Below are 13,157 nucleotides of genomic sequence, written 5' to 3' on the forward strand. Positions count from 1 at the left end.
GGAATAGAAGTCATTCATCTTCGCAATTACAACTTTGATCTTCCCTTTGATTTATTCATCAATTCAATAAACTGTGAAATTGTTTCTCCAAGAACACAACTTTATTCATTTGATCTGTCTATTTTAAAAGTTGATTTCCGTTTGGAAATGAAATGACTAAATAATGTAAGTAGAGAAAAGAAAGAGCGTGGTGAAGCGACAGGCTCCCTCCCTCCCCACCCCTGAGGAGCAGTATAGCAGTAGAGCCTAATCAAATATAAACTTCAGACAGAGGAGACACTGCTCAGGTCATTCTTTCTAGCCAGGCTTTCAAACACACTCAACAGGTACTACACAAATGCATTTGGAGAGCTGCTGCACAAACACTGTGGCAATAATTATTTATAGCTCACAAAAATACACACGGGGGGAACATCACTTTGAATGGTGGAGACAGAGTAATCCTGTTTGCTCTGCGAGCTCTCTTTCAGAAGTTGCGAAGAGCCCTTTGGAGGTCTTCTACAGGGAGAAGGGTTTTTTTTATTATCTTTTTTTTAGGGGGAGTCTGTTTTTTTCAAGCGTATATCTTATTCATGAGCCTTCCCACCAAAGGACAGGAAATGTTATTAGGCTCGCATTCTCGTGAATTGTCAGGCTGGAGCGAGGTCCTGTTACTTGATGAAACAAATCAGGCAATTAAAATGGATGATCAATGCAGATCCGCTTACATCCTGGTGACAAAGGACTGCATAGAGGACGACAATAAGCTGTATTTAGAGCAACGTGATAATGAGCATATTAACGGTGACTGCGCCTGAGTCTAGCAAGGTGCCTCTCAGAGGAAAATACTGTTTAGGCCACACAGGGGTTTAAGAGTGTCTCACAAAAAAAAAAAAAAAAACATAGAAAAATAGAAAGAAAAAAAGAAAAGAAAAAAAGCAGGAATGTGGTGGGCACAATAAAGTGGGTCAAGGTTTCACAGGAGAATATTATCATATAACAAATGATCCGGCGCCAGCAGGTGATTGAAACATCAGTTTACCATTCGCAGCATTACTCACTATCGGCGTCGAGCATCTGAGCGAATTTGTCCCGGCTGTCAGAAATGTCCCTCGCCAGTCGCCACAGACGCCTGCCTGCCAGGCCCTGACACACACCACCACCACCACACTGCTGCACTGCAAACTGATGATTTACAGTGATTATATAATAATAACATCTTACTGATTGCAGAGACCAGCCTTCAAGGATATACCCCCCTTTTTTTTACAAGGCTAGACTTTTACTGGTTTACTAAAAATTTCCTCAGCAAACAGTAAAATGCTAGCTGGGTTCATGTCAAGCCTCGGAGTGCTCTTGTAAAGGCCACCCATTTAGTCCACCCAACCGCTAGACACGTACTCTGAGGGAAGTGAAACAGAACTGTAGCAAACCCTTTGATTTGAGCTTTTAAAAAAGAATACCAGTCCAGACAGAAATCTGAAGGAACTGTGGATCTGTTTTTTTTTGTTTTTTTGGCCAAGGCCCTGGAAATTTTGGTGTTTGAATTCTACTTCCAATCCATAACCCTGAAAGATTGATTCTTTCAAGCTCTTTGCTGGAGGTCTGTGAGTTTGAAGACACCCAATTGTGCTCCACAAGCTGTTTCTTTAATGTTAAATATGTCTGTGATACATTAAGCTTTCAGCCCATTTACTCCTTGCCAAAGGCCAAAGAATGTGCCGCAGAATTGTTGGCCTCGTCACCTGAGAGAGAAATAAAACAAACCGTTTTGCTTTTTCGGAATAAATAAACCAAAAAAAAAAGTCCCACGGGCAAGTAATGACGGGGTTGGTTGCAGCCATGCACTCCTCCAGAGTTTGCGGTTGGTGTTAGTGCAGAAATAACCAACCTGTATAAAAGCCACATTCCTGACGCCATCATTCATAAAATGTTCATCAACTTCAATTTGGATTTTTTTTTGTGTTTATCACCCCCAAATAACACAATGAACTCACCCCCCGGAATAGAACTGCACTTAAAAAAACGCACGCAAAAAAAGAAAAGGGGGCAGTGGGCTGTCTTGCCGTGGCGTTGCCACACAGTTTTTGGCTGCTAATCTGCGCGGTGCATAAACGCGGGGGTATTCTGCAGAGAGATGAATGTTTGTGGGATGTCATGTTTGTGTGGGCTTGAGCGGGCCTGGCCCCGGGCCCCGGCACAGCTGCGCTGAATGAACATCTGTTTGGGTCTGCTTCTGGCAGAGCCGTGAGGGTCCCTCTGTTTCCTGCTCCCTCTCTCTGGCTCGCGGACGGAGACGGTGGGGGTCAAGCGCGGGCTAATGTGAAGCGCTGCCTTTTTGTTTATGTCAGTGTATTAATGCAGTGTGTGGTGCTGGAGCCCCGGCTACCGCCCGGCTGGCAGGAGAGGAGAGACAGAGGCGCTGGGGGGATAAATCGTTGCTATCAGGAGCTCAGCTCGCAGCTGTAAAGGATTTCCTCCTGGCTTCTGGGCTGGACTGACTCCGCTACCCACTCCACCCCCAACACCACCCACCACCACACTCTTATAGCACCCCCCCCCCCTTCTTCCCCACGGAGATTCTAGTCCATACTGTTCTTTCCTGACAGACAGCCAACAGATATGTACGAGCCAAGCCATTTCTCTGTCTACAAAGCATTACATTATTTCGGTCTTCCCAACAAGACGCAGACATATTTCCTTAGGACAGAGCACAGGCACAATGACACTATTTTTCAGAAGCATCTCGTCTCTGCCTTGTGTGGATCATTGTGATCATTCACTACACAGGATGTACTTCTTGGATAGTTGACTATCTTTGTAATGACCAAAACATCCAGAACAGAGAGCTCTCCACTGCTCACTGGCAGTCTACAGCAGAATAGGGTCTGGGTCATCAGCCAGATATGCACTAACGTAAGACTCTAAAAGGCAGATCAATTTCTCCTTAAGATCTGACCTACACAAAATTGAAAATCTTTAAAGATTTTATGAATGTGAAATGTCAGAGCTCAATAGTATGAAAATGGCATTTTATTTCTATTGGAATGAACTCTCTGTTAAAGAGGTTACTGATGATGGTGGAAGCTACATTTCTTAAAAAACATCTATAATAATAATAATAATAATAATAATAAGACGGATTAGCCTATGAGGTATCATCAGGACAGCTTTTAATAGCGTGACAAATTAACAGATGAGTAAGAGATTTTTTCATGATGTATAGTGGCATGAGAGCAAGACTGTGAAATCCAATTGAGAAACAGGAATGGACCTCTGACACCACATGTACTTCTAACATCTCAGAAAAACATTTAGTCTGTGTGTCACTGAGTGTCAGAAGCCACCTACAGTACCCTAACATATGATTTGACTCTTTATATCACCTCACAATAAACTGCATGCCTCTTCCTGGGTCCCTAACTGTATACGCACACAAAGGTCCAATAATGTATCTGTCTTTCAATTTCAGTTGAGCAGCGTTGTAGGCGGAGTAAAAAAGCATCTGACTTTGAACACGGGGCCGCGCGCTGTTTTGACATCCCACCACTGTCTGGAGACGAGTGGCCTCGTTTCCTCGGGCCTCTCTGTTCTCTCTGACGAGGCGCTTGTCACAAGACTCCCGGAGTGGAGCTCCAGACACACGCCTCTCTCTCTCTCTCTCTCTCTCTCTGTCTCTCTCTCTCTCTCTCTCTCTCTCTCTCTCTTTCCCCACCTCCCTCTCTGCTGCAGCCCTGACATTTCTAAACACGGCGCATGTCTGAATAACGTATTACACGCAAGAAATAAATGTCACGCTAGATTCCTATCAGGCCTTTTTGCCTTTGAACCACCCTCACTTCCATTGAATTGCTATCTGAGAGACCCCAATGATCCCCAATTCCCAATCCATCTCAGCAGGAGCCGGAAGCCTTTCAAAAACATCTTTAATCAGAAGCGCTGGCTACATCACACTTTTGAAAAACTTTCCTCCAGAACTATTGGAGTCTTTTTCTGTTTTAAACCATGAGCAAGAGTGATAGTCTCATAAGAAGCGTCATCTTACCGATGTACTGATTCCACTCCGGGTCCAGATCGGCCTGGTTGGCCAGGCAGCCCTTCATCACGTTCAGGCAATAGTTCTTGCAGGGCTTGGCTGATGGCACGCCTTGGCAATAGGGACAGTAGAATATTTTGGTGAGCGCTCTTAGGCAAGCCGGGGACATGCTAACCTATGACAGAAGATCAGGGCATGAGTCAGTGATGAAACACAAAGTCGACAAATGTTACAAGATCAATAAAAAAAGTCAATATACTGTAGGTTTTCTAGTTAGCGAGCAAATTAGCTTTCTTTGGAGTAAAGCAGCATAATGTCTCACAATTAACATGCCTGAAAACACAATAGACTTTCTTAATTTGACTGTCATCACCCACTCATTTTATGAGAAAAGACTTTGAGGTGATAAACAATGTCAGCCCACATTTTTTTCAAGATGTGCTGATTAAAGTAACTCAATGAAAAGGCCTCCCTCCATACACAGGGGCAGACAGTGACTGTGAATGTGGTGCACTCCGCCCTCCAACTTCACCTACATCAGATTCCATTGTTTTCAACACAAACCTGCACATCACCACCGACCCCTTCTGCTGCTGCTGCTGCCGTGTAGATTACCATTCAGTTCTATTTTTGCCGGCAGCGCTCGATAAAATCCATTGTTTATCGAATGCTTGTCAGTTACAAATCAGTTGGAAAGTGTTGGACATACATGGTGGTGCCTACATTCAGAGTGCTTAACAGGTAATCTGTAATGGACTAACCAACCCAATACTGGGGGTCCTACAGTACCTTCACTACACACAGCCTGAGGCCTGAATACCAATGGTCACCAGTGAAGGAGTTTATAATACAAGCATGTGCATGTTCAAATAGAGTGTAGTCTGCTCTACTGGCGAGGCATACACAGTAATGATGGGTGCTGGCCATTTATAGTCTAGGCTATGTGGTGTTTCACGGTAAATGGTAAGTCAGATATAAAGTTAAGAACACAAAAATGCTGAATTGAGTGATATTGCTTACAACTGGAATTTTTGGAGATCTTTTTTTTTTTCAATTTCCATCTAAATATATCTTGGGCTGCTAAGATGCATACCATACTTTAAAAAGCAGCGTCTTCATAGACATTTCTGAATATTTTTAAGCATGAGGAGGTTTTAGCTACAGACGACAGAGAAAGCTTTGTTTCAGCGTGTACAATGAGCTGCAAAGACATGCATTTTCTGTACATGTTGCCATTCAGATAGAAATGCTGACAGGCCTGTGCAAACACACTGTGACCATTGGGCGAAAATAGCAACTCGTGTCTGCTCACTTTCACAACCAAGCAAGATTAACCACAACCTTCAGGTGGGACTTTTATCATATCATCATGAGTCACAGGTGTGTAAACCAACAGCCCCAAACCCCACGACAAGCAGAGTCTACAGTCATTTCCTGTGAATTACCCGCATTGTGTATAAGCCGCAGGACAGTACAATATATGCAAGTTAAAACAAACGAAACCACATTGATATCATATTGCCCCTCTGTATTAACCTCATAGCTGAAGAAATATTTGCAAAATCAACGTATAAGCCGCAGCTAATAGTTGGGAAATTACGGTACGGTGAGAGTGTGCAACAGCCCAGACTGTAGAGCAGACTGTGGCCGCACAGCAGACGGGGACACAGACACAGAATGGCCTCTCCAGCGCCCCCCAAACAGAACATCAACTGTTCGGGAAACCGGCACTAAAGAAAAGTCAAGACTTAAGACACATGTATGCAGTTTTTAGAGAATTTGGGAGACTCTCAGGTTGAAACTGAAAACAAAAAATGAATATACACAAACTTCCCAACTACCACCTTGTCATAATTCATTTCTGACAGTAGGTGACAAATCGGTTATGTTTACAGTAAGCTCATGTTCAAAAGATCAGTTCTGTTCTTCAGGCAGTGAACAACACCATCTTATTTTTCCATGTATGCCTAGACAATAGCTAACGGCAAACATGAAAATGTTTGTGTTTATGAAAATGAAGTTTACACACAATTACTTCCAGTCAGGAACACGGGGCGAAATTACAGGAGCGAGGCCTTTCAGCAGAATAGAGCAGCGTATTTCAGATCTGAATAGAACAACAGATTATCTAATACATTTTAGACTAGATTATCATCCTTCCTATGCCTCAGCTGTTGGAGAGTGAAAATGTTACCCCATATTTACCTAGCTGTTGTACTTCACCTGCCTTGATATCATTGTTTGTGTGTGTGAGTACAAAAGCTTTCAACAATTTTCACACTGCACAAGACTATTGTGGATGAACTTCAAAGTCCCATACTGCACCACAAGGGTTAGCAGAAGACAACACAGAAGGTTCGGTGGAATTTCCCGACGCACTCCGCGCCAGAGAGGACGCCCAACGAAGGGGCCGTCGTCTCTGCAGCGAGTCTGCACTGCGTGTGTGTAGCCGCCTCGCGGTCCCCTTTAATGTCTGCCTCCCCGAGCCCACAAGTGTGCATCCGCTCAGTGGCAGCAGACAACTGCATCAGCTAGCCCGGCTCCTCTGAGACAGTTTTGAAGAAAGGATCAAATAAACGTGTCCTGACAGATGTGTGCATCACTCTAACTTCAAATGACGCCCGCGTCGTAGCCTCCTTGTACAATGGTGTGCAGAACACTGAGGACTATATCCCACTGGCAGGTCAGAGCTGACACCTACACAAAGTGAACTGAAAGTTGAGCAGGATGACATTGCAGATATGTAATGCTGCCATTTGTGTAATTATCGTTATATATTATTTATCGTACAAACCTAACAACCGTGCTTGCGATGTGATTTGCATGAGATTAAGTAAGCGCACAACAAAAGAAGCGACCTTGCTGGCTACCTTAGCAACATGAGCAGTGAGATTTATAAGCAAGAGCTTCAGCATGTGTGAAGATAAACTGAATTTCATCTCCATTTTCAACAACTCCAGCTGACGTTAGGTTTATCTGAGTCACTCCTAAGCCTAAAAGTAGAAGTTGTACTAAAAGTGTTTTAGTGCTGCTGATGGATGCTCAAGATGATACCATGTTGCCGCTTCTCCTTTCCTTTAACAATTACCATCGATTCAACAGTGGGGCTCTGGCTCTGCATCTGGGACCACTTGAGGTGCAGGTAATGTTGTAATTACATGCCATTGGCCTGATAGAAAATGAGTTTCTATTATTAGAATGGAGCCCTTGTCCTTTCAGAGAGTGAGTGCCTGTCTAAGCAAAGCAGGCCTAATAGCAGCCCTGTGATAATGACTGGCATGAGGTCAGTGAAGCTGCCAGGGGGTACCATCTCCAGGGCACCAGCCTCCAGCTTCCAGCCTCCTGCCACCGCTCTCGCGCTCTCATCGGTCTGGTTCACCAATCCCAAACAATGCTAATCAAGAGTGTGTTCAATTCAAGCTCAACACTGAGGACATCACAACATCGCTGTTTCTGGCGACAGGCCTGGCGCTGGCTTCTAACAGGGAGGCTTCATCGGGTGGGCAACTGAAGCACTGAAGCACATACAGTAGTTAAACTGGTGTCATTTTTTCCAAATGTGTGTGCCGCTTCTCACGCCCGGCGCAGCTAGTACTACTGATTACAGTGGTTACTGACTGTTGTGGCTGACACTACAGCAGAGAGGGTTAAAGCGGAGCGAGAGGCGCAAACGTTCGATCATTTCCGCGTTCTGTCTTCGCAAAGGGGAGGGGGGCGAAATCCCCCTTTAAGCAGACCTGTTAACATTCGAACTGAACTGCTTGCCAATCTGACAGAGATCGATATCCCACTATGACGTCTTTGCGACACGCCTCTTTAAGCAGACAGGAACTGTTCGAATTTTTCTTCCATAGAGATACATTATGTTGCTCTATCTTGTCAGTAATTAAGGATCTTTGTCTACAGTATGTGAATAGAATACTTCAGTGACGTGCCCGGTGAAGCCTCGCTGTGAGTCCCGATACTCATCTCGGAGCACCATCAACACATTCATCCTTCAGAAATGTCATTCATAATGTATGATGCCCTATTTTGATCTGATTTTCCCATTTCCTGTATGCACTTCCAAAATTAAACATCTGACAAATGCCATTGTCTATTTTTACATTTTGCTTTCCTGTTTTTTTCTTTTACACATACAGTATCATACACAGAGGTCATCAAATCATTAAAATTCTGCAGCAGGTTTTTGATTATCTCCATTAATTAACAAAAGTACATTATGTCAAAAACTGAAAATGAACTTCAAGCACGATGAAAGAGAATAACCAAACTCATTGAAAATTCCATCTAGTTCAAGAGGGCAATATCTGCGCTGTCTCTTTTATCTTCCTAGGCATATGCCCATTACCGCCGCCGTGATTTTTTATAAGACTTGGGAAACAGCCTCACTGTATTCGGCTAGTTTAACTCGCATCAAACAGAATAGCTCTGCGGCGGAGCCATATAGCAATCTCGGATCTATCGTATCGCTTCAGCGGGCACAGGGAGTGAGCGGACGCAAAATCATTTAGCTCGATGTTCGTCTCAGGTCCGGTACTCGGAGAATGCCGGGGGACTCCTCCATAGACAACGCAGCAGATGAACCGATGTTACCACAACACAGAGATTAAGATCTATGCCAGCGCTTGTGGCCCCTAGGCAGGTGGTGAGTCAGCTGGAAAAGACACACACACACACACACACACACACACACACACACACACACACACACACACACACACACAGAAAACACAGAACCTCCCTATTTCCCTTCCCTTTTGGGAGGCGTCACGACAGGTTGAATTCAGAGCGGTGACCTTCCGTACGTTTGCACACAGATTGGAAATAAGGCAATGCTTTTCAAGCAGGCGAGACTGGCCCTCCCAGGAGTGAAGGCATATGTTACGAGGAAATGAAAAAAATTCCTCACAATCATATCAAATCTCTATATACTGACAAGATGATGTGCAGCTTTCACCAAAAGGCTGGGCTATTTGGCCTCAGGATGGGGCCCCGAGGCACCCGCCAATGTGCAGCACCAAAACGGTGTACACATCGACTAAACATTTCAAAGATCTGTTCCATTTCCTCTGTCAATGATATACATCCACAGTGATGCAGTGTGTCACCAATCCATCATACCTGACACACTCAAAGTAAAAGATCTACAGAAAAGTTGGATATCGAAAAACACACAAGATACTCTGGATAGGGTTGATCTCTCATCAACTCTAACTCTAACTCTATGATATGCAGGACATTAGTATCTGGGCTGTGCTCATCGTAAAAGAAGAGGCAGAGAACACAATAGGCCAGTGACACGAAGGATTGTGTAGTGTACAGTATACTTGGTAGAGTTTCTAACAAGGGGACAAAACAAAAAATGAACAAAAATGATGCCAACAGTGGTGATTGTTAGTGAACTTATACTGTTGAGTTTCGGCATTTTATATGTACTCTACAGACCTTTATGCATCTATGGTTTTCCCATATTATTTCATATGTATAGGATGTACACAGAATCAGGATATTAATACCGTAATTTCCCAACTATTAGCCGCGGCTTATATATTGATTTTGCTAAATTTCTTCAGCTATGAGGTTAATACAAGGGGGCAGTTAATATGGCATTAATATGGTTTTGCTTCTTCTAACTTGCATAAAACACTGTCCTGCAGCTTATACACAATGTGGCTAATACACAGAAAATTAACATTAATACAAGTGTACACTAATCTGTGGCATTCTTGACTGCAGCATTTCCCATACTGCACCTGTCCACACTTTGTGTAGTGTAGGTGTGCAAAGGGTGTGGCCCAGCATATGGTGCTAATACAGGCCTGCTTATACCCACATACCCACATTTCAATGGCCCTATAGGACTAAATGTACAGTATTATTTGCATACCTACTGCAGGCATCTACTGTAGGCTTTTCTTCTTGTGTGGCTTGTTTCATTCTTCCGATTTATGCAGACAAGAAGATTCAACATGTCAATCTTAACAAATATAGATATCAGCACAACCTACCTTAGATACCCTGTTGGCTACCTCTTTGCCGACGGTGAGGCCCTGGACGAATGTGCGTGCTGCGATGAAAGCCCTCGTAACCTGAGACTTCAGTTTCTTGGGCACGTCTCCAAAGGGCTTGAGCTGCTCCGTGTACTTGTTGATACATTCCAGGTAGTCCTCGGTGATCACGAACTGGGAGTTGAGAAGCTTGAACATGCGCTCCAGCAGCCGTGTCCAAAAGTCGTTGAGCATTTCCTCCAGGTTGACGTTGCCGCCCTTGTAGTAGCGCTTCAGCTCCGCAAACAAGGCCTGGAACACCTCGGCGTTCTGCATGTAGGGCTTGCCGTACGTCCTCACGAACATCTCGTTGAGAGAGCGCTCGGTGTTGTCCAGGAGCTCCAGGAAGAACTCTGTGGTCAGAGGGGTAAATAGTGATGAATGTCACAGTACTTGTGCTGTTATTGGAACGTGCAAAATAAACGCCACACATCTCCAACACTTACAGAACGTTCCGCAAACAGGAGAAACACTAAAGGGTAAATGCATTAAAATGTGTTCTAGAATCATCTATGCTGGTGCATTCCAAATGTTGTGTTCTTGACCCTCGCTGAGATTTAGCCTACTATCTGATATTTTAAAACTTTAAATAAAGCAAGTGTGTGATACTTCATAGACCTATGAATGCAGGAGCAACAGATGTCTGCACACAAATATCTCTATCCATCATCTGATTCCTGGCTGGCTGAAATCTTAAAAACGTAAGTATTACTCTATTCACTGCTAGGAATTAATCATGTTGACAAACCCACAATAAGCCAATGAAAAGGACTCCAGTTATATTGTTAAGTCAACTAGAAACATGAGGCATTATTTTCCAGCTGTCAAAGACCCTCATTTCTTCTGGTAACCTTGAAAAGGGTATATGAAAATAAACAGAGGAGCGCCGCGTTGGTGTCGAGGTCCTACTGTGTGTGAATATGTTGAAGTGACTGAGTGTGAAGCAGGGCCCCGCAGGCTGCAGTTAATTACAGACACGTCTCCTGAGATCTGACCAGCAGCGAGTCACGCTGCTGAACATTTAATACAAGGCAGCCTCCCGCCCAGATATTGGGATCCACCGTCGAAGCACGGAAGCGCACATTGGGCATAATAAACACGGTTCGGTCAAAAGTTCACAAGTGGAGGTTCTCAAGGTGAGGTGGCTACCTTGAGAAACCCCACTGTCCACTCCACAGCCTTCACCGGTCAGCACACATTTTCAAGATAAATAGCACCTCAGCTGAGTGACGAGGCTGGTCGACTAAGAGGACTGATTCAACATTCACAACTTGAACAGGAGGGTACTCAGAGTTCATCAACTTAACGTTAAGTGATAAATCATCAAATATATCAAAATAACATTGTAATTACAGTATAACTATTCAACATAAGTATTTATATATAGAACATAATTATTCTTATCAATTATTCCTAAATGCAGCACTCACCAGCCATACAATGACTCCACTAAAATATGCATGTGACTTTCCACAAGATGACCACCTCTATTCTTCTGACTTCACCTGACTGCTTTAGAGCCAAACTTTTTAAATAATGTGTTAATGATAGTGCTACAGTACAGTAGGCTGCGTGGCCATATGGAATTCTACTTGATAAATTATTTATATAACATTGAATATAGACAGGGTCTTTGCTTCTGTGTCTCACATGCAAACCTCAAAGGGAGTCATCCTTCTCTTTGAATGCTAAGATAGCTTTCTTCCTTTTCCCATTTTTATATCTTGTGTATTTATAATTCAAAATGCTAAAACAGACTCACTGGCCATGGCATGATCTACAGTATACTGTGTTGCAAAGGCACGTGCAGAGGGGGATGCCGTTATCCATCTTTGTTTTCCACTTTTGATCAACGAGTGCAGAAACAAATATATAAGTGACACGGACTCACTCTTCAAATGTACACTTTCTCAACCTCAGATGAAGAACTTACAGCAGAGTCTAGCACCAGTGCTTACAGTGGAGTCTAGGACCAGCAGCAGTGCTTATAGAAGAGTCTAGGACCAGCAGCAGTGCTTATAGAAGAGTCTAGGACCAGCACTGGTGCTTATAGAAGAGTCTAGGACCAGCCCCAGAGTCTAGGACCAGCACTGGTGCTTACAGTGGAGTCTAGGACCAGCACCAGAGTCTAGGACCAGCCCCAGTGCTTATAGAAGAGTCTAGGACCAGCACTGGTGCTTATAGAAGAGTCTAGGACCAGCCCCAGAGTCTAGGACCAGCCCCAGTGCTTATAGAAGAGTCTAGGACCAGCCCCAGAGTCTAGGACCAGCCCCAGTGCTTATAGAAGAGTCTAGGACCAGCCCCAGAGTCTAGGACCAGCACTGGTGCTTATAGAGGAGTCTAGGACCAAGCCCAGTTCTTCAAGACCCCATTACTGGCGATAACTCATTCAGAGTGTTTCAGTTGCCTTTGCCACTGAGTCGCCGCTCTCTGTTCCCAGCTAGCATGCTGTGTGCTTACTAGACAGCCAGCTTACAGTACAGTGGGATCACCCCCATGCTAAGCCTCTTGCCGGCGTTGTCCATATTGTTCACAGCCACAGAGGAGCCGGGGCGGGCCCCATCCTGGCGGATTAAAGTCGGCCTGCAGAGGTGCGTCTGCTTCCCCGAGTGCGCAATTCACCGCTTCAGGATTTAGGGCACGGTGTTTGGCATGCATGGCTGCCTTTTCTATCTTTAATGCCTCCGCGCGAAACCCTCACTTTGCCTGTCAGGGGGGGGGAAGCGTCCTGGAGCTCTTGTCAATCAGGAGACTTCTTTATCGCGAGGCGCGCACCATCTACCTTCGCTGGAGGAGAGCGAGCATGCAGCGGGCCGTGAGTGAGTCAGTGCGCCTCGGTAATCTGGGAAGTGAGCGGGAGGCGGCCGCTAAGCAGCAGGAGAATCGAACTGCGTTTGCGAGTAAACATGGCAAAGATTGATAGCTTGTGCGCATATGTGTGTTCATGTACTTGTGCATGTATGTGTGTGCGTGCGTGTGTGCGTACGTGTGTATGTGTCTGTGTGTGTGTGCGTCTGTATGTGTATGTATACGTGTGTGTGTGTATGTGTATGTGTATGTATATGTGTATGTGTGTGTACAGTATGTGTATG

At 44.5% G+C, this 13,157-nt stretch overlaps 1 protein-coding gene across 2 annotated transcripts in view; it reads right to left on the reverse strand.

Moving 5' to 3' along the window:
• The window catches only part of gpc6b (glypican 6b), a 56,538-nt gene that overhangs the window by 26,952 nt on the left and 16,429 nt on the right, over positions 1 to 13,157 (reverse strand). Inside the window, exons 3-4 of one of the 2 annotated variants that reach the window (XM_062534604.1) lie at positions 10,048 to 10,418; positions 4,025 to 4,190 (exon numbers count right to left, since the gene is read on the reverse strand). In XM_062534604.1, the coding sequence (XP_062390588.1) occupies positions 4,025 to 4,190; positions 10,048 to 10,418 (537 nt within the window). Of the gene's footprint in view, positions 1 to 4,024; positions 4,191 to 10,026; positions 10,419 to 13,157 lie in introns of both variants that reach the window. The other variant, XM_062534603.1, reaches the window with a different exon arrangement.

This window comes from Sardina pilchardus, chromosome 4 (genome assembly GCF_963854185.1).
Source record: "Sardina pilchardus chromosome 4, fSarPil1.1, whole genome shotgun sequence".
Classification (NCBI taxonomy): Eukaryota; Metazoa; Chordata; class Actinopteri; order Clupeiformes; family Clupeidae; genus Sardina; species Sardina pilchardus.